This window comes from Typha angustifolia, chromosome 5 (genome assembly GCF_048772165.1).
Source record: "Typha angustifolia cultivar Huaian chromosome 5, ASM4877216v1, whole genome shotgun sequence".
In the NCBI taxonomy this organism is placed as follows: Eukaryota; Viridiplantae; Streptophyta; class Magnoliopsida; order Poales; family Typhaceae; genus Typha; species Typha angustifolia.
Window position 1 is genome coordinate 841,854 of NC_133243.1, and position 22,619 is coordinate 864,472.

Sequence of the window (22,619 nt, forward strand, 5' to 3'; positions counted from 1 at the left end):
TAGAAGAGAGAGAGAGAGATGGGAGAAGGTGAAGGTTTCGCGAGCTTTATATACTCCCTGAGAACACAGCAATGGTTCAACTTGGCGGACCCCACGGCAACCAAAGGGTGGACCCCTACAAGCTCACCGAATGACGTGGCTGTAGGTCCCGCCGTTGGAGGCTTATGTTATACGGACACGCGTGGTCGGACCCCATCGGCTAATATGCACGGTGGCCGCATAATTGACTCCCTAATAGTTAAAATTTCATCACGTTAACTGAAAAAGGAGAAATAATACCTAACCCCTACTAAGAAGATTGTAGGATCGAATACTATCCTAAATAATTATTATGGAGGAAGTTATTTGGTGGTTGGTGGTGCCTTGGCTCAAAGGCTCGGTCGTAGTTCGCTTGAAGGAGCAGTTTGACAGCGCGACGGTTTGGAGCAATATTTGGATAATATTTAGTAGAATTGGTAGGGACCCTTTTCTACAACTAAGGAGGTTGTATGATCAAATCCAATCTCAAATAATTATACCATACAGTTGGCTTGAAGGTAGAATCGAATCCAATTCCAAATAATTATTATGGAGAAACTTATTTGGTGGTTGGTGATGACTTGGCTCAAGGGCTCGACCGTGCAGTTGGCTTGAAGGAGCAGTTTGGCAGCGTAACAGCTTGGAGAAATGTCTCGACAATGTTTAGTTAAGTCTATATCTAATCCATATCTAGTTTTCGAGCTCTTGAATGATTTATAAAAAAAAGAAGAGAGAAATAATATTATTCTTATTTTGATGAATAAAAATTTAACTTATAGTTAGTAATAAAAATGAATTATATATTTAAGTTGGGGGTGATTTATTATTTTTATTATTAATTTTCTTATAAAGTCAACGGGCTAACTTTGGGAGATAACATCTTCTTTTTTATTGCAAATTTTTAATAAGATCTTATCTTTTCCACGTGGGCCCCCACACCAAATTATAAGAGAGAAGTCAGCTTATTCGCCGAGTAATTATGCGCCGCGTGGTGGTATAGAGATAGCAGACGAAAATTAATAAATAAAACCTTGTATTTGGATTAAATTATAAATAAATCTCCTTTTTTTTAAATAAATGGAGGGAAGAAAAATACCAAAGAACACCCTCAATTAAATTTAAATTACTAAAGTAGAAATTTTTTCGTCTACTTTAAATACTATTTTTAAAATTATCTTCATCTCACTTCTCTAATATGACTTTGAGTTTAATAATAATAATAATAATAATAATAATAATAATAATAGTAATTTTTATTTGGTTCTATTTCATTAGGAACTAATATTTTCAATTTGTCTCAAAGCCATAAAATTTTATTTTAATTTTTTTTCCTTAATATATGCGTAAAATAATCTCTGGTTCGCCTAAAATTTATCGCTGGGTAAGCGTGATTATTTCTAGAAAAATTATGAAAGTTTAAGATGTAATTAAAACATCAATCACGAACCTCTTTGTTTAGCGCTCGAACTCATATCATTTAACACAGAATTAGCTCGGCGAGAAAATAAATATGAAACTAGGTCAAAAGTTATCAGAAAAACTAACGGTGAAATTGTTCACGAAGTTGTAATATAATTCACAATGAATCTAAGTCAACTAAAAGAGCCAGATTCTTTATTTAACTACAATTAAATGATCCCCACATATATATATTTATTAAACCATCTTTGTACTAACCTATGCTAATAATTGGATATATTAATAAGAAGAGTAAGACTGCATGATTTGGCCAAGTAGGTATCACATATCACTCCATAGGTGGCATGCAATGTGATGGTTCTATTGCATCACTTGTAGTATAAACACTATATGCTTAGTAAAATCTTAATCTATTTCTCAATCTCCATTTAGGCATAACTCTAAGAATTCTTTTGGTTATAATTTTACCGATTAGCCTGCTAACACATAACGCTTATCAGGTTTTCGGTGCCCTGAAAGAGGCATCGCTTTCGTAATTTCTAGTCGCTGATATTTTTATTTTCTAAAAAAAAACTTTATAGTTTTTGAATGCATGTATACTCTAAAAAATACTTGTGAATATGGCTCTTCCAAATTAATCATCTCAAAGTTCAATTTATATATATATATATAGTGACAAAGTTGTAGGCTTATTTTGCTTGTATTATTTGAGATTTAGAAGGGATAATATATTACCCACTTGGCTAAGATATCCAAGGAGTTGAATTAAGAAAATAAAAAAGGAGTCAATTCCACCATATCCCATAAGAAATCAAAGTATGAAAAAGATAAACTTGCTACTTGGCCTTGAATTGAAGATCTATTTGTCCATTTGGCATGTACAAGATGTTGTCAATTTGACATTGGCTACATTGAATGGTGATTTATGAATGATGTTGCCATGGATGGCATATTAGGGTATTCATACAAAGATAGTGAGCTTTAGACTAGTATAATAGAGAGTTAGTCTTCTCTTGAGGTGAGCATCTATGGATAATTTAAGCATCAATGATTGATCAAGTTGGTATTAGAACATCTTAAATATTACTTTAGGATAAGATAATCATACTTAGACCCCGCCTCCCCCGGAGTAGCCGACTTTAGTTAGACCCTTTTCTTTTGTGGTATATTAACCTCCTCAGTGAATCTGGCACTGACTGAGGAGGAAGGAAGTATTATCTTCGATGATTGTCTTGTTGTGGTGAACATCATCAACGGTATTAAGAAAGATATCGACTGGATCACAACACTTGTTATTCTTTAATGTGTCAGGGTGGATTAAGATGCTCTTAACCATTAAGATTTCTTATACGAGTTTTTATATCTACAAATAAACAAATATAAATCACTTTTATATCTACAATTTCATCCCCAATTATCTTTTGAAGCCCCCCATTTGAAATATATTACCTATTTAATAACTAAATACTAGAAAACGATAAAATTTTCTAATGGCAATTTCATCTCGGTAGGATTCGAACCCATAAATACTCATATAACATTGTTATCTTCCATTGGAGATTTTTCGAGAGTGATTATTATTAGGTAAATTTATATATAATACCCTGCTTTATAACGTAATTGTGGTTTACACCCTACATTTTCACTATTTATAAATCGAGCCTTCTGATTTAGCGAATATGTGCAGAAAACACCCTAGGTTAGATTTAAGCTCACACCGTCAGAATATTCTATTAAGTAGAGATATTTTATTTTTAAAATGACTAAAATGCTCTCAGTATAACTTGGTTGATGGTATTTTCGTAATCTTTTTTTTTAATTTAGGTAACGTAACTCAGAGATTTGATTAAGATTAACTAACTGATCTAACGGTAGGGTATTTTTTACACATATTTGCTAAATCATAAAGCTCGTTTTATAAATAGTAAAAATACAGGATGTAAACCATATATTTATTAAAAGAATATGCAAATTTCTCTTATTATTATTATTATTATTATTGATATTCTTGTAGCATTAGGTAAAGTTGATGATGGAAATAAAGTCCAAGATAATAATATATATGTTGAAGTACTCAAATCATCATTGATGTTGTGTCTCTAATTAAATAATAAATAGAACTCCATCAGAAGCTTTAGAGTGACTACTATGTAAATTATAAATAAAAGAAATTGTACTCTTTACATATTTTATTTTTATCTTTTATTAGTTTAGTTTTAAGATAACACTAAGTGGAATAGCATATATGCCCATCAAATGTGATGCAACCTTTAATTAAATTGTACTTTGATATATTTACCATTAAAAACTTAACAAATATAATAATCATGTCACTAGATTCTTTAATAGATCATAATTGGCACTAAAATAATTGGGTTCCTTAAAAGAATATCATTATGTTAATTTATTCTAATTAATTAATGACTTAGAAAGGAAAAAAACCATGAACATATTGAAGAAAATAAAATCATTAAGTGTTACATATTGTATTTTGACCTACTAAGAAGCATAATTAGAGATGTCTAAACTCTGAAAGGCTCAACTAGAGCTACTAGATAAATATGATATAATTCTTTAGAAAAAAAAATAATCTAGGACTAACCCTAATATGAATGAGACAGCCTTTTACATGAAAGACTTAATAGTAAAAGCCAATTAGAAAATATTAAGCAATGCAAACACACCAAGTTTACGTGAAAAATTCCAAACCTAAGTAAAAAATTATGGATCCTATTTACTAGGATCAAATCAATCACTAATAACTCAGCAAATATAAGAGCTACTTATAGATTACCCGTTAAATCCGACAGTTAGATGAAAAGTTCTCTTATCAGTTACGTGACAGATTACTTAACCATTTGGCCCTCTTTTGTCTGTACTCTATTCTTTTATTTATATCTTTTTATCTCGATCTCTGATTTAGGTGAAACTAAAACTATTAAAATTCTAACTCATAAGGTTACGAACACTTAAAGTTTATAATTTTTTACGTTCAGATCTAGTTCGTAACACTGTGCATGCCGTAAGCACGTCGTCGTGTTGGGTAGGGACATTACATCACGAGTTACCATTATCTCTCGAGTAGATGCATTTGACCGCCCATATGGGCCACTTGAATGTCACATATTGGTTTCTGTGCCTCGGGCAAGTGTGTTCGAATGCGTACTTAAAATTTTATGTAATTTAATTTAAAATCTCAATATCATGCTCATTATTTTAACACATTCAATATAAGGTTTTGTTTACTTAATTGCCAAATAAAAATCTTACAACTCTTGTGGCATTATGGGCTTAGATGCAAGTAACTCAACGAACTTAGAAGTTTTAAAAGTTATACTTTTTAGTTGTGATTTTATATTCAACCAAATATTTAGAAACTACACCACCTCAATGAACTTAGAGGTGATCATCGGGTGGGCTGAATTCGGGCTAGGCTTTTTGAGGTTAATCGGGCTTAAATATTTATTCATGGTTTGACTCACTAATTACTCGTACCCCACTAACTTATTAGATATTAGGCTTGGGTTAGATAAAATGAGTCTAACATAATGAGTTAAATATAAAAAATATTATATCTTACTAGGTCAAGTTTAATGGACTTATACAAAGATATTTTAGTTATCTTTGATTTATATATTGATATATAATTTACTAAATATCTAATGCGGGACTAAACAAATTATAGGAATATGTATGCAATATGGGTCGAGCCATATGAGAGTATTGGGTCGGGCGAGCAAAGATTTAGCTCATGCTGCTCACTACCATCTCCGGCTCGGGTTGAGTTTAGCCTGATTAAAATTGAGTGGGTTTGGGCCAAGTTTAAGTAGAACGGCCGCCTAATGATCATTTCTAGTGTTTTTCAATATGTCCGAAAGAAAGAATGTTCAATTAAGGAAAGGAAAAAAGAAAAGAAAAAAATAAAAATAAAATAAAGCCCACTTTAAAGAGGCCCATAAGGTGATTTGAAGGCATAGCAGGCTGAGCAGGCCTCTTAACTACTACTAAAATAATCCCACAGTGATTCCATTTGCCCTCGGAGCCCCCCCCCACATTTCTCTTCAAATTCCCATTTCACCCCTTTCTTCCCAACGAATTTACTCCCTCTGCCCCTAGGGTTTATCCGCCCTTTTCTTCCTCTTCCTCCCGACCACCACGAAGAAGAAGACAAAGAAGCGAGAGAGCGACGCCATGGAATCGTCGGCGTCGATAGCTCGCCAGACGTGGGAGCTCGAGAATAACATCGTTTCCGTCGACGTCGGCGCCAGCACCGGCGGTGGCGAAGACCTTGACGCGATCTACTACTACGACGAGACCTCCCAGACTAGGGTTCAGCAGGAGAAGCCATGGGAGTCTGACCCCCACTTCTTCAAACGCGTCAAGGTTTCGGCTCTCGCTCTGCTCAAGATGGTGGTGCACGCGCGATCGGGTGGATCGATCGAGGTAATGGGGTTGATGCAGGGGAAGACGGATGGCGACGCCATTGTTGTGATGGACGCCTTTGCCCTTCCCGTCGAGGGCACTGAGACCCGGGTTAATGCTCAGGCCGATGCCTACGAGTACATGGTCGATTACTCCCAGACCAACAAGCAGGTCAATTAATAAACCCTAACCCTAATACTCTCCTTAAATTATTCAGTTTCTTCTATTTTTTTTCACTTGGAGGTCATCAGGTGACATGAGCTTGATGCTTGTTTGTCAAAATAACTTCATGATTACTTTAATTGTAGAAGAGTAATGCCGTGGGTTGTTTTTGGCGAATTGCATTAGATTGACATCTACTTGATGCATATTTAATTGATCAACCCAAATTGACAGCTTAAAGTTTTGTTCTATCTTGCATGTGTTTTGATTTAGTGAAGGAATTCACAGGTCCAGTTCCAGGTGCTTAAGCGCTAAAAAGAAGCTTGAAAATTGTTCCTTTATTTTTATTTAGTACATGTTTTGATCTGCCTAGGTTGTTTTTGTAGTAGTAAATGTATTGTACCATGATACTGGACTATCTCAAGTTTTCTTGAACTTATTACATGTCTCTTTCTCGAATTCTATTTTATGATGCTAAGGAGTAATCCTACTAGTGGTTTGAGTTTTTGCATCTGCATGCACTTTGAATAAGAGTATATCACCTAGCTTAATTTCTCGGACTAGAACCGAAACTAAAATTTAGGACCATAATGAGAGGATAATGCAACTAATACTCTTTATATGGACTATTCCTTTATTTTCATAGAATTAGTACAGAAAAATTATCATATAATAATCCTAAATGTTGGTCAATCATGCTATTAGGAGCATATGTTAAACTACTTGCTGAATAATATATGATATCTAGTTACACTTCCCTGACTTTTGTTAGTCGCAACTGAAATAGGCTGGTAGACTGGAGAATGTGGTCGGTTGGTATCACTCACACCCCGGTTATGGATGCTGGCTCTCGGGCATTGATGTGTCGACACAAATGCTTAATCAGCAATTTCAGGAACCATTCTTGGCTGTTGTGATTGACCCGACAAGGACAGTCTCAGCTGGAAAGGTGGAGATTGGTGCATTTAGGACGTACCCTCAGGGATATAAACCACCAGATGAACCTGTGTCTGAGTACCAGACGATACCGCTTAACAAGATTGAAGACTTTGGTGTTCACTGCAAACAAGTATATAGTGATAATCTTTTCCTTTTTCCAGATTATCCTTATTGGCAGATGGATACATTTTTTTTTCTTGGATGTTCTTTTCTTGCAGTACTATGCATTGGACATTACTTACTTCAAGTCTTCCTTGGACTGTCACCTCTTGGATCTTCTATGGAACAAGTACTGGGTGAACACACTCTCTTCATCACCACTTTTAGGCAATAGAGATTATGTTGCTGGGCAGATTTCTGATCTCGGTGAGCTTTCACTTCTTGGCATCTATTGATTTGTTATTATTGAGTGTGTCACCTTTTATGTGGTTACAAATTGCTTTATGCACCTGAGGTATGGATTTGAGTCATCAACATCCATATAAGCAGGAGCAAGACTACATATATCTTACCCGTCTGCGCCTTGTTTAATCTTAAAGTTCAACAGCAGACTGAATTGTTTTTGTTGGATTCTTATTTTTAAATAGTACTTGCATTTATTTGAGAGAAATATGTATTATTCTTTGTTGTTTTTACTGCAATGGAGTGACATATTATAGATATGTATTTCTGTGGCAGCTGAGAAACTAGAGCAAGCAGAAAATCAAATGGCTCATACACGTATGGGCTCTTTCCTTGTGCCATCGCAGCGAAAGAAGGAGGTCAGGACCTGTTTCTTTATTTGATGCTCAAAAACTCTGATTCTTCTATTTAAATATGTTCCGAACAGTAGCTAATTATTCAAGCTGATTTAGAGACATTAGAAAGGAAGAACAGGATAGAGTTGTCACGAAGTTAAGCTAAAGCGGTTTGAGATTTGTTACTGAAGTTAAGCTAAAGCTGTGAAACATCAATCTTGGCCTAACATTTTATATGGATACATGCATTTGTAAAGTGGATGTGAAATGGACTTGGACTGATGGAATAGTTAGTCTTAATAATGTATACATGTTAGCAGTATATATTTCATTTTCCAATTATTTGCATTTTTCCTGATTTAGAAAACAAAATTACTGACTTAGTAGGAGGCATTTGATAGGAATGAGACTGAATATGGAGAAAATTTGGTGGGAAGCATCACAGCTCACAGCCTTGGATGCTACATCTTGGCCTTGTTTTGCTTAAATTATTTAGATGTTCCCATGTGTCAATGTTGCTGCCCATTAGCCACCAATCTGACATGGAACAAGGAGAGGGAGGCCTACTATGTAATGGTGAACTATTGGTAGAGCAGAATAAAAAGATTATGGCTAGCTTTTTCTGTTTCAATTATGAGTCCATCAATCATTAAGTTCAACTCTCTGATGACCTTTTAGAAAAAATTTAAAAACCTAAGTTACTCCATGGAAAAACTAATTTCACTCTTATTAGGATTCTTAAAACTCCTTAAAAAGAACACAATCAGTAATGATTCATGATCAAAAGTAACGCTGAACAGTGCCATGGATACTGTAGTAGTGCTACAACAGTAAAATTAAGAAAGAACATATGAATACTCCAAATTAACGAAAAAGACTAGTATTAATTCTAAGAAATCTTCAGATGTTGATATGGACTTATGTTCATCAAAATAGTTAGTTCTTATTCTAAGTGTATTGAAAGATTGAAAGCATGAAAATTAACAAATAAGTAGAATGTTTGTATTCTTCTATTTATGATTCTTTGAATAAGCACTCCCTGGCATCTGAGGATGTGCCGCCACAAATAGCTTGGTGGAAGTGTGTTTCAGAGAAATCTTTGTTATTATAGTGTGATGCAGCGAAAATCATGTAAATCTTGGTTTATGTGCACTAAATGAAATTATCTATCATGTAATTAGATGATTAATATCTTGTAATAACATGTAGTAATTGAAAGGAAAATTGTATTTAACACCACTTTGCATCAATTACAGTTCACACTCTATGTCCTCAAGCTTCCTGTTCAGACCCTATATTGTAAATTTATCCAACAAAAAAGCACCTTGATATTTGCTGCAAAGAGACTAATCTTAGGCCAAGCTTATCTTACAAATAGGTGGTAAATTACTCTAAAATACCTTCTTTTTAGTTAGCCTAAACCAATTATGGCTATAGCACAGACAAGTCAACCCATCAGATTTGATGGTTTTGACCTGTTTATCCACACCAAAATACCTTCTTCCCCCACATCCCTAACCTTAAAGGAATGTTGTTTTGGAGATTCCATTTTTACACATCATAACGTAGTGGAATATTCCTCCTTTCTTTTTAGCCATTGTTGCATAAACTAATTAGGTTTCTTTTTGGTGAATATTGAAAATAATTGGCTTGAACTTGATAAATTGAGACAGTAGAATGTGAACTATATGTAATGTACACAAAACTTGTGATGTTGAGCATAATTTGTCCTAATTAAAAACTAAATAAGAAAGACTAGCACAGGAGATGACAAAATTGTAGGTCATCATAGTTGGTGAAAAAAAGTGGAGCAATGACAAATGCAGCCTATTTAGTTTGATTGAAAAATTTTTACATTAAAAAAAGACCTGAAATATATTGAAGGATTACTTATGCTAATTGTGGCGGATCTGTCTATTTCAACACTAGTCATACAACTAACTGAGGATATGAAATTGTAGTAACTGATAGAACACAGCATCATAAACTGTTTAGGGAGACAGGACGCTTTAACAATTAATGTGTACAGATTTAATTTCCCTGATTTTGGTGGCAGAAGGCTGTATTAAGATCTGGGATACAGGATGCTTTAACAATTAATGTGTACAGATTTAATTTCCCTGATTTTGGAGGTAGAAGGCTGTATTAGGATCTGGGATAACATCAACATTACTACTATATACCTTATCATTGAATTATGACTAAAGCAGTTACATCTTTTCTTATTTTGGCAGTTTAGTTCTTGTCTTGTGTAATGTATCCTCCAATAAACTATCTAGATTGTTTTTCATTATTCAGCTTTCTCAAGGACAGTATTCATATCCTTAGATTACTCTGGATATTTTTCCTGTTCATGAATAGCAATTCCTCTTCAGAGCTACCTAGCCACATAATTTCCCATGATTTTCCAATCAAAGGCAACAGAATTTTAACTTTCTCGCAGACAAGCCGTTTAGTTTCATATAGCATTCCTTTAGACTCTTTCCTTATTTCAGAAATTCACTGCTTGTATTGCAAAACCTCCTTCCGATAGTCTTGCAAGATCTAATTCCAATTCTTTCTGTAAGTATTGTTTTGTTTGCTGCTTAAAAAATTACTTTCGGCCAAGATTTTTACAATTGTGGTGATATGAGTTCCTCAAGATCTAGATAGGTGCAATAAGTTCAATCCATTGATGATGGATTAATATATTTACTTCCATCTTATGTGCTGATTCTTGGTGACTTTGTTGCCCGATATTGCAAATAGTTGATGGGGTTATGTGTTTTAAGGTTCAGAAAATTTTCATCTGTTGCATGGTGTAATTATACTTCATGACTTGAATCCTTCTGTTCTGTCAGTTCTGGATTCCATTAGTCCATTAGTTTCTGTAGGTAACTAGGTGTAAACTAACCAGATGCCATGATCTTCCTACTCAAGATATTGGAAAAAAGATGACTTCTTGGCTTTGATAGTAGCTAATTTAAAGTTTCCAGAACAGAAAGATTGACACTTACAGTATGGGCTCAACATTTTTTTTGTTTTTGTTTTTCTTGTTTGTCATTTGGATAGGTTGTTCGGGAATAAGTGAAATGAAAGTAGCTACTGAGTTGCTATTATTTTTTCCTAACTGGATTCTAGAAATTTGGCCGATGCTAATTTGACTGTTCTCCTATAACATCAGGCAGCAGGTGTAGCTTTTATTATCTTTACACGGGAACTAGTTCTCATGTTCTCCTATTTGTTGTTCAGAGTTCTAATTGTTAGGCCAACTTGTCCTTCAAGTTTTCTTTTCTTATTGTCGAAACAATCAATTGTTGGTTGTCATAGTGTTTCTATTCTTTTTGGCTGCTTTTATAACACAATTTCTTCCTCTCTTTTTTCCCAATTGTGTCATACAGCAGGAGGAATCTCAGCTGGCAAAGATAACTCGTGATAGTTCAAAAATTACTGCTGAACAGGTGCATGGTCTCATGTCTCAGGTAAGTGGCTATTCCTGTTTTCTGTTCTTATTTGCATGGATGATCATTTGTCCACTCTTCTTACCCTGTTTATGCCCTTGTGGCAGGTTATCAAGGACATCCTCTTCAACTCTGTACGTCACTCTAGCAGGACTCGCACAGCCCCCGCCGACTCATCTGGGCCAGAACCTATGGTGGAGGCTTAAAATCTTAATTCGACAGCTGCACAATAGAGTGCTTGTTGACACAACTCTTTGGTACTTATTCCTGATCCTGCTCACTTCTTGATTCGGTTGCTCAAAAATTCTCTGCTGCTTCTGAATCTTGCTCCTTTTTCATGTCAGCGGACTCAGAATCTGTAATTATCAGCTGCTCACTTTTTTTTTTCCTTGCTGTTCTCATTGAGTAGGACATGTAATTGACTTTCCTTACCGGTGAATATGGTACTATGCATGGCTATTTCTGGCTACAAATACTGCTCATGGTTTCGTGCACCTGCTCGCAAATTTGAGTGCAACGGTAGAGAAATTGCTTGAATTGATTACAGGGATCTTGCGAATCAGAGAATTGTGAAATCCAGAGTGGTTGGCTTTGTATGAGTTGAATTTTGTGATCCTGCCCATGCTTGATTTGTTTTGTCTGAGAGAGGAGCAATTTGTTGATACTACACCAATCATATCATTAATCATGTGGACAGTCACTTTTTCAGCTGGAAACTGATCAAGAATTTCTTGCAGTTTTCAACATTTCTTGGTGACAATTTAGTGCTTACAGTTGAGTATTTATCATTTCTATTGCTAGGTTCTAATTGAGAGCTTCACTTGATGCTACTGTAAGAGAGTTTCATTTTTCATCCATTGCTAAGTATGCAATTAAAAAGAAATAGTGAAATAGTCATGGTAGTTAAGGGTCAAGTTCTATATTCTAAACAGCCACCCTCTGTTTACTACTTGCTTTATATAAGTTACTCATGGATACATAAGTAATGGTACAGTATTCTATTGGTATTATTTGATGAGCTTCAAAAAGCAAGCAAGGTAAGCATTCTGTTGATTTGCAACACAGTACTCAGTTGAATGTTAAGTTTTGCTCTCCAATGACATGACCTTTTAGGCTACAAGTAAATTCATTGTGGCAAAATCACAAGAGTATACTGCTCAAATCTCATAGTAGTTTTCAAGTGGTCTGTTAATAAGATTCTTTTCTTTTTCCTTTTTCTTTTTTTTGAGAATGATTAGCTAGAGTAGGAGATATGTTACTGAATCTCTAGTTCTGAAATCTCTAATTAGAAGTAACCAACCCATTATTGTTGCAGTCATTAGGTTATCTAATTAAATCCCACTTGCTTTACTTTAATAGCCCACATATATTGAAGTTATTGTTGATTAATTCTGAGGTAAATTTCCATCACCTTTGACTTGTGGCTGAAGGTGCTTTGTAGAGCAGCCAACACCTCATGGGAAGTGGTCAGTCCAATGGCTTCGCCCATTGCTTCTTTTGTGAGAGGGAAAAAGAAGACTGAGCACAAGCTGATCACACTACATTATAGGTGGATATTGGCATTCATTTATAGAAGACCATGTACAGTTTGTTGTAACAGAAAGATTATAAGTTAAGATACAATTTGATCTATAAAGCTAAATAAAATAACTCACATCTTTTGTAGTTACGAAAAAAATATGTATATCCTTAACACAAGTCACTAGTCATGAGCGTGTAGCTGTACAACACCAAGTAGATGTGGGGAACATTTAGTAACTACACAAATTAATGAGCAACATGCTTACCTAGGTGGTTTGGTAGAAGGGAGAGGACCTTTTTGCTCTTCTTTTCACTCTTCTCTATTATTATTTAGATTGTCTCCTATGCGTCATCATCGCTATCGTCCCTAAGCATCGTCGCCACTGTCGCCACCAAGCTTTGTCATTATTGTCGCCACATCCTCTCTCTCTCCTTCCCGTAGGAGAGGGGAGAGATCATTTTTTCTTCTTATAATTTCTCTCATTCTTCTCAACTCTATGTCCTTGCTTTGCTTTACCTATGGCTCTGCCGGAGCATTTAGGTATAGAGAGATGAGAGGGTGAGATGGGAGAGCATTGGAGGTCGGATGAGAATTTTATCACCATATTTGTTCAGGCTAGCACTTCGTCGAATCATTGACCTGTGTTATGATGTATTTGCTCCTTCCTCTCCATGCTCGGTCTTCCAACAAGAGGAAATCTATGCACCTTTACAATTTATCATCCTTTGATTTGCTTGCTTTAGATTATTATGAGTTTTTAGTTGTTAATATAAATTGATGATCCTCTTGTTGTTTGGAGTTTCGCATGTTTGTGTCTTTAATATTCATATTGCAATAGAGTCGTAAAATTACTTTTTGCACCAGCAAATCTATGAAAACTATGGAGGTGTTTGATTCGTGCATAAGAAATACTTATTTATTAATTATGACCCCTTTAAATATATTTTACAATCAAATACTTATGTATATTTTGGTTAAATTTTGTATAAGATTAAGTCACATGACGAGTTATGAATATCATATGTAGAAAGTATAATAAAATTATGTATGTATTTTAAGCAAGATTTTTAGTACAATTAATATACTTATTCATAGTTAATAACCAAACATAAATTTTTTTGCATAAACTTATTCAAGGTAATCATTACATTTTACATGGAGAGGAGATGACTCTTCCCCTCATCTTTTCGCTCCTCTATTCTCATTTATATTGTTTTCCATGTATTATGATTGTCATCGTTCTTGAGCGTCGTTACCACTACCATTACCAAGCTTTGTAATCTTCGTTGTTGAAGTTTGTGTAAATGAGATTGTTAGCCATGTGTTGTATTTATATTATAATGTAAATATATTATATATACATATTAGTTATTCATTGTATGATTTATGTTTACATAGTTTCCAAATATAAATTACTGCTAATATACTTTCTTATAACTTAATTCTGATTTATTAATATCTTATTTATACTTTAAGATATTATTTTCTCCTATTCTAGAATGATTATGATTTGCACCATCTTTGTATAGTTGATCATGATTAATACTTTTCTTATACCCTCCTTCAATCAAGACCGAAGATAAACTAAACTCATAATGCTCCTCGAGCAATATATTATCTAACAAAGTGATAATCAATTTCAACATACTTTGTGCGTCTATGAAGAATAGGATTAGCCATTAAATATGGCAGCACTGATATTATCACAAAGAAGACGAGATGGATGACAAAGAAAAATTTCAACCAGACAATAAGGATTGAAGCTAACATAGATCTACCATAGAAATAGCAAGAGTAAGCTTCTGTGCTTGAGTGTGCAATTATTGGTTGCTTTTTAAAACTTCAAGTAATAAGATTATGACCTAAATAAACATAACTGCTAGTGGTCAACCGTCGATCATCATGAGAGCCAACCCAACCGACATCGAAATAGGTAGTAAGACTCATATCGGTGATAGAAGTAAAACATAAACCAAGATGCATGGTACCTTTCACATAGCGAAGAATGTGTTTGACAGCTTCAAAATGTGTAGTAGTAGGTTGATGCATAAATAAGGAAACTTGATGAACAACAAAGACAATATATGAGCATAATATAGTTAAGTATTATATCTCACCGACAAGTTAGCGATACAAAGTGGCATTTGAAATAGGGACTCCATCCAATTGAGAAAGTTTAGTTTTAGAGTTAGTTGGTGTATTGAGAGGTTTAGCATCCAACATTTGTGGTTTATTAAGAATGTCAATAGCATATTTCGTTTGGCTAATCATAATAAAAGAGGCAATATGTTGTATTTTCATGCCAAAACAATAAATAAATGATCTAAGATCTTTCATGTCAAATCGCTTACTAAAAAAATCAATAATAGATGAAACACTAAAAAAATCACTGCTAGTGATAATAATGCTATCAACACAAATCAGTAAATAAATGTAACTTTTAGGATTTCTTCTATTAAAAAGAAAAGAGTTTGATTTACTCGAGCTAAATCCTACTTCACGAAGAATGGAGCTGATTCTATGAAACGAAGCTTGTGAAGCCTGTTTTAACTCATATAGAGCTTTATGGAGTTAACAAATATGTGTAGATAGAGCTGAATCAATAAAATCGATATGTTACTTTTATGTATACTATTTCATCTAAATCACTATGAAGAAAGCCATTTAAAAGAGCAAGCCAATGATAAAATGAGATGAATGGTGGGATGCTTAACAACTAGACTAAAAGTTTTTGCAAAATCAAGTCTAAATTGTTGGTGAAATCCTTTATTAACGAGACGTGTTTTGTATCGGTCTACCAAGCCATCTAGTTTGCGCTTAGTTCGAAAAACCCATTTGTAACCTAAAATATTTATAGAAGGATGATTTGACATAAGAAACAAGTTTTATTCTTAACAAGAGCATCGAACTTCTTAAACAGCACATAAAACAAACTATGACTTCACATATCTCCTGTAGTTATAGAGGAGATATACATATCCTTAACATAAACCACAAGTTATGAGCTTGTAGCTACACAACATTTAGTAGACGTCATGTATACTTAGTGACTATACAAATTTATGAGTGGCACACCCACTTAGAATTTGCGGCTTAGTAAAAGGGAGAGGACTATTCCACTCATCTTTTTACTATTCTTTAGGATCATTTAGATTGTCTCCCATGCGTCATCATCGTCGTCGTTCCTGAGCGTCGTCACCGAGCTTTATCATTATCGTCGCCACATCCTCTCTCTCATTCTCTTATGGGAGGGGAGATGTACTTTTTCCTCTTATCATTTCTCTTACCTTTATGCCATTGCCTTATTTTACACATACCTCTGCGAGAGTCTTTAGGCATGGAAAAGTGATATGGCGAGATAGGAGGGCATTGGAGGTTAGATGATATTATATCGCCATATTTGCTCGGGTTATCACCGTCGAATCATTAGCTCGTGCTATAGTGTATATGCGCCTTCCGCTCTCTACTTAGTCTTTTAGTAGAAGGAAATCTATCCGTTTTTATAATTTCTTCCTCTTTTTATTTGCTAGCTTTATATTTTTATGACTCTTTAATTGCCAATATCAATTAGTGATCTTTCTATTGTGATCCAATCTTTAACTGTTATGATAAAGCTGCATGATTACTTAAGATCTTTGCACCCGCAAATATGTGTTTCTTGCTATATTTTTTTTATGACTTTAAGCTTGATATTTCTCATTTCTCTAAAGTGATGTTTACTGTAACCAAGAGTACAATGTTTCTCCTATCATTTACATCTTAGACTATAATCGTTCTATTATTTAGATTAATAAAAAAATTTCCAATTTGCTTTCTCCAAATATAATAAAATTTACATCTATTATAGAAAATATATAGACTTAATTTTATATGCTAAATTTAAAAATAAATTAAACATAATTAAATTACAAAACCCCCTACAAATTTATCCCTTTATTGTATCCGTAACACGTGCGCCGTCGTGCCCTACACGGCTTACTCTCTCTCTCTCTCTCTCTCTCTCTCTCTCTCTCTCTCTCTCTCTCTCTATCTCTCTCTCTCGGAGTGAATCCTTTGCAGGGGAGACCGGGGAGACCGGAAGCGAAATCGATGATCTCGCAGTTCTTCGTGCTGTCGCAGAGGGGCGACAACATCGTCTTCCGCGACTGTAACATCTCCTTCTCTTCCTCATCTCCTCTCTGGATTCCATTCTCCATCTCAATCATGGACGCAACTGTTTAATTACATGTCGCAAACCCAAGAGCTTAGATTTTTTTTTAAATTTTTATGCGGGGAGATCTCGGATCTTCGTACCAATTGGATCCCTCTTCCACGATGATCCGTTTCGATTTGTTTTTCTTCGTAATTGCTCTTCCTTTATGCAGATCGCGGTGAAGTACCCAAAGGAAGTGCGGAGATCTTCTTTCGCAAAGTCAAGTTCTGGAAAGAGGATGAAGCAGAGGAGGCGCCGCCTGTCTTTGTAGGTATTTCTGTATTCAAAGCTAATTTAATGCTTTATATATGCCCTTCTTGTTGTAAGAATTGCTGTATCATATGAACATTTTAATATGATTTTGAAGTTGTCCTTGGGATCTTCAAAGAATGATACAATTTCACACAATCTGCACACCAGTTGTGCTGTCCCTGTGTATTTAGCAAAACAATATGCGATGAGCTCACAAATATTCTATGAAATTTAGCACTTTTTTTTTTCTTTTTACTTTGTTCGACTGCTAGTTTTTATATACATTGTCTTCATCTATAAGTATTTATTATGTTATGCTTTCTGTGAGTTCTTCTCTGTAGATCTAAAATTTATTACTTTTCCTTTGGCAACAGAATGTGGATGGGGTTAATTATATCCATGTGAAGGTGGCCGGATTGTTCTTTGTAGCAACCACAAGAGATAATGTTTCACCGTCACTTTTTCTGGAGCTTCTACAAAGGATTGCACGTGTCACTAAAGATTATCTTGGGGTTCTTAATGAAGATTCATTGCGGAAAAATTTTGTACTTGTGTACGAATTGCTTGATGAAGTCATTGTGAGTAGATTATTCTAGTATGCAACCTTGATGTGTATTTGTCGTTCTTCCTTCTAAATTCTTGAAGACATAGTAAACATTACTTGTTTTTAATGGAAAATATTATAATTTTGCATATAATCCACAATAATCAGCAACCTAAACCAGTAATTTTTTTCCTGGCATCTATTTATGTGTGAGATTTCATTTTCAGGACTTTGGATACCCACAAACAACGTCTACAGAAGTTCTGAAATCTTACATATTTAATGAACCAATTGTGGTTGATGCTGCACGGTTGCCACCCCTCGGTCCAGCTTCTATGTTTATGGTATTTGTTTATATATTTCTGGTGTATTGCAACCAAAGACCAATCATCAAATACTCTTACTCAACAGATATTTGCTAGCTCTCATGGTACTTTATTTGATGTGTTAGTTACATCTGTTCTTCTTTTTTCATATTTGCAGCAAGGTACTAAGCGAATGCCGGGTACAGCTGTTACAAAATCTGTTGTAGCAAATGAGCCTGGTGGTAGGAAAAGGGAGGAAATATTTGTTGATATTATTGAAAAAATAAGTGTGACATTCAGCTCAAGTGTGAGTGGATTTACATCGTTAATGAAAAGAAAAAGTGTTGACATTTTATGATTTTTCAGTACTTTGAAAATTTTAATTAAATTTAGTAGTGTGTTTTCAAAATATAATTATTTGGTATGTCCAAACCTTGGAATTAACAGGGTTATATTCTCACCTCTGAGATTGATGGAACCATTCAAATGAAAAGTTACCTCACTGGAAATCCAGAAATCCGTCTTGCGCTTAATGAGGACTTGAGCATTGGAAGAAATGGGTCTTCTCTTTATGGTATAATTCTTAAGATTGTTGATGAGCTTAATATTTTGAGTGAATTTTATCTTTGGTCCATATATAAGTAGGTATATAAGTATGCCTTAATGCAAACACTAAGTAACTTATCCAATTTTTCGGTTCAGATGTTTTCATGTTCTTAAACTGGATGGACATAGTCATGTTAGTTTCCATGCTATGCACTCAATCTGATAGTAATGATCGTTTAGTTGATGAGTTGCTGTTATCAGAATTTTTCACAAATTGACTTTTCTATCTAAATTTAGATTTCAATACATATGGATGAAATGACAAAATAGTATATTGAGGTTATCATTTTCTCCACAATAAATTGTGCTTGACTCTTGAATGAGTTGCCTTGAATTACATAAAGTTGTATATGATTGATACATAGCTGCTGTGAATTTTTAGAATTATGTATAATTAATCTATTACCATGCTCATCTGTGATGTTGTAGCAGATTACAGAAGTTCTGGAGGAGGAACTGTTGTTCTTGATGACTGTAATTTCCATGAGTCCGTGCATCTTGACAGTTTTGACATGGACAGAACTTTGACATTAGTGAGTATCACATATATAGCTTTGGTGATATTACATAACGTTTACAATCTCGTACCTCTTTTCCCCTGCTTGCATGTACCAGAGAATGGGAGGAATGATACCATACCATTTACACCCTTGCTGTTAATAAGATACTTATACTTGCTTTCATGATCATAGATACCTCCAGATGGAGAATTTGCTGTAATGAACTATCGGATGACTCAAGAATTCAAGCCTCCTTTTCGTGTTAATGCATTGATTGAAGAAGCAGGATCATTAAAGGTTTGCTATTCTTATCTTAAATATATTGCAATGTTTGTGTTATCTGTCATATATTTATCATTTCGTTTGTGATAATAATGACCCTGAATATTTATCAAATTTGTAGGCTGAAGTTCTTTTGAAAGTACGCGCTGACTTTTCTCCTAGTGTCACTGCTAACTCAATTATTGTACAGATGCCAGTGCCATCATACACAACAAGGTAGTTTTCTTTTATTTTTTGACTTCTATAACTGGCAACCATGGTGATGCTTAAAGCTTAACTACATGATTAGATCTTGCTCTTTAAAAAAAGAAAAACATAAAACTATGACATGTTTTACTTGTCCTGGTATTACAGTGGTTTTACTTCCTGGTTGTAAGAATAAACCCTCCCTCATATGGAGTTATGAACATAGTGTCCTGGTGTCTACCAGAAAAAAGAGAGTAGATTTTTCACTTCTTAGATGATGGCTCCAAGTATTAGAGGATGTTTAAGATAATTCTGGCAATTCTAGATTAATTGCTGCTGGCTAGCATTAGTATATTGCGTTTCATTAAGTACACTGTTTCTGGATAACTATATACAGGGCCAGTTTTGAATTGGAGGCTGGTGCAGTTGGACAGACTACTGATTTTAAAGAAGGATCTAAGAGACTTGAATGGTGCTTAAAGAAGGCAAGGCTTTAACTACTGCTTTATCTTTATCAGTATGAAGATTCTTTTACCTTTTTTCAGAATTTGGTTTTATTTGTCAACTTTTCCTAACAAAGGGATGTGAAGCTACCTAGGATTTTTTGCTCTTATCGATGCTTCTATGAATGGCTAAATATGTCAATTGCTTTAGATTGTTGGTGGCTCTGAGCATACTCTTCGGGCAAAGCTCACATTTTCCCAAGAATCACATGGTATGAATATGTTTAACCATTTAAGCACCTGACTTGCTTTTACTATCTATTTATCTTTTTTATCTTTTCTGTCAAGAAATTATTTGTCTCCATCAATTGCAAAGACAAATTTGTTTTCTTTTTATACAGGCAATATCATGAAGGAAGCTGGGCCTGTGAACATGAATTTCACAATACCTATGTACAATGCTTCTAAGTTGCAGGTGAGTTGGATACTTGACTGTGATCTCATTAATGCATCTGCTACTATATTTGTGAGATACTTGCTTTACCTAGTAATTATCCTCACTTGATTATTGTCTCCTCATTGAAACTCTGTCAATCCCAGATTATTTATATGAAATGAAACTTTAGAGTGTGACAGTATTGTTGCTTTCCTGGAAGCGTATTATGTTCCTTCACGTGGGTTCCACTAATGGAGCAATGTCGGTTACTTTTTCACATTAGTTTAGCAACATCTACCTTTATTTGGAGATTATATTCATGTGAAGTTATGGACCGGAGTCAAGACCATATGATAGCAGGGTTTACTTGTGCAATTTAGTATGATTCATCTAGTTCCTCACTGCATCAGAATGTTGCTTTCTTGCCAATTTCTTTTTGAGAAATGCATTCTTGTTCCATGTATTTCAATATAGCCACCAATAATGGTTAAGAAACTTACGATGGGATACTATTCATACATTGTAGCTCTTAAGGGAAGAAAGGAAGTTTAATTATTTTTTCTCAAATTATCTAATAGATGATGTATTTCTTTTGTGCAGGTAAGGTATTTGCAGATAGCAAAGAAATCCAAGACATACAATCCATACCGATGGGTGAGATATGTGACGCAAGCAAACTCTTATGTTGCTCGCCTATGATGAAATCAAAGCTTGGATATGTCCCAGTTTTTTTTGTTAGTAATACGAATTGGAACCGATCTTCCTCGACTATCAAGAAACTGTATGTCAGTTTGACGGATGAGATGCGCACCAATCTTGCAAGCTTCATTTGTTCTTCGTGCCAAATATAATGACAGCTCGTGATTGTCCCTTGTTGTTCTGTTCTAAAGATTTTATTAGTTGTCTTCCTTCCCGCTGTAATCTTCTTTTTATGCTTCGAATACTTCAGTTCGTTGGTTCACAGCTTCTGCAACCAAACACATATATATATATATAGGATTCTCGATGGTTCAATTGAACATAGTACGAGTAGAATCTAAACGATATATTTGGTTAGGATATTCGTATGATTCATCCTCTGAAAAATAGATTATATGGAGCAATTTGAAAATGGTAAAGATACAAGTAATTGTTCTATTGAAATTTCAATTCTCTGTTTTCAATTATTGTAAGACTTTTAAGAGCTTGTAATTTCATAACATGTTGCATGATATTCAGCTTCTGCAAAGGAGTGGGATAGTATTTTGTTTCTTTGATTTCTAGGAAATAAGGAAAATAACTGCAGAAATTACAGTGTCGTGAAATACGTTGTCGAATATTAGGGCAACCGGCGCAATCAGCGTCACAAAAGGCCTTGAGATGAATGAACACCTTGTCGAATATTAGGGCATCATTCATGTGAGGTGACTTAGATGCTGCATATCATAGGAACTGTTTAGATGAGCAATAGTGAAATGTAATAGCTGGTCATTAAGTTGACAGTAATTTGTAGGATTAGCAAGAAGAGATCTATCGACCTTTCCAGATTTTGAGATTTTAGACCATAGTAAATGCAACTAGTTTGAAGCCATATGGTCACAATCTTCGACAATTTCCAAAGCTTATTTGAGTTGGCATATGATCGCAAATTTTCAATAATTTTAGACTATTGCAGATGGTTATATTTACTGTGTTTTATGTTCATCACCTTTTAGTAAAATATTTTTTAGATTATAGGCTGTCATTGAGATGTTTATTGTGGCCTATGAGTATTACTTGTTGTTTATTACTTTGCGTTATATTGGTAAAAATTAGCCTATGTATTTTGCACCTTCTTCGCAAGGTGAGGTAAATTTTAAAATAATTGCAGCATAAAGATAAGAAATGAGAAGATGGCTGCAGAAATTTAGGGAAGACAATAAGACTTTGTAAAGCTCACTTTGTTTTAAATACTCTCAATACACAAGAATTAGATCCTTTACAAGTAGATAGTTTAAGCTTTATAGAGGCGAAGAAAATATAGATAAAATGGAAGAAATGAGTATTGAGAGGCTCAAAACAAAAGCTAGAATTTCCTATGTGCAGCTAAGAGGAGGAACATCCCTTTTCAGATCAAACCATGGTCCTATTATTCACCTTAGTCCCTTAAATCTCTTCCATATCTAGCTAGTTAAGGTCACAAATGGGGCTTTGACTATCTTAGAATTACACAAATGAGCTGCCAATTGCCCATTT

At 34.5% G+C, this 22,619-nt stretch overlaps 2 protein-coding genes across 6 annotated transcripts; both read left to right on the top strand.

The window, feature by feature from the left end:
* The first annotated feature begins 5,475 nt into the window (after positions 1–5,475).
* LOC140760512 (COP9 signalosome complex subunit 5-like) lies at positions 5,476–11,967 on the top strand. Of its 4 annotated transcripts, none has more exons than XR_012104399.1 (7): positions 5,477–6,030; positions 6,809–7,090; positions 7,179–7,326; positions 7,639–7,721; positions 11,078–11,158; positions 11,245–11,394; positions 11,482–11,967. XR_012104399.1 is itself a non-coding variant. In XM_073097501.1 (6 exons), the coding sequence occupies exons 1-6, from the start codon at positions 5,629–5,631 to the stop codon at positions 11,341–11,343; spliced, it is 1,092 nt and encodes a 363-aa protein (XP_072953602.1). In that variant the 5' UTR covers positions 5,476–5,628; the 3' UTR covers positions 11,344–11,967. The 4 variants fall into 4 exon arrangements, 2 of the variants coding, with proteins under 2 accessions (XP_072953602.1, XP_072953601.1); XR_012104398.1 differs by having other exon boundaries at positions 11,547–11,967; XM_073097501.1 differs by having other exon boundaries at positions 5,476–6,030; positions 11,081–11,158; positions 11,245–11,967.
* Positions 11,968–16,655: 4,688 nt separating this feature from the next.
* LOC140760574 (AP-4 complex subunit mu) lies at positions 16,656–21,424 on the top strand. Of its 2 annotated transcripts, none has more exons than XM_073097584.1 (13): positions 16,656–16,806; positions 17,024–17,118; positions 17,478–17,681; positions 17,875–17,991; positions 18,131–18,259; positions 18,400–18,526; positions 18,988–19,091; positions 19,251–19,355; positions 19,462–19,556; positions 19,924–20,011; positions 20,181–20,241; positions 20,371–20,444; positions 21,006–21,424. In XM_073097584.1, exons 1-13 carry the CDS (start codon positions 16,749–16,751, stop codon positions 21,102–21,104), a joined length of 1,356 nt encoding a protein of 451 aa, XP_072953685.1. In that variant the 5' UTR covers positions 16,656–16,748; the 3' UTR covers positions 21,105–21,424. The 2 variants fall into 2 exon arrangements, with proteins under 2 accessions (XP_072953685.1, XP_072953686.1); XM_073097585.1 differs by having other exon boundaries at positions 16,658–16,806; positions 18,991–19,091.
* Positions 21,425–22,619: the final 1,195 nt, after the last annotated feature.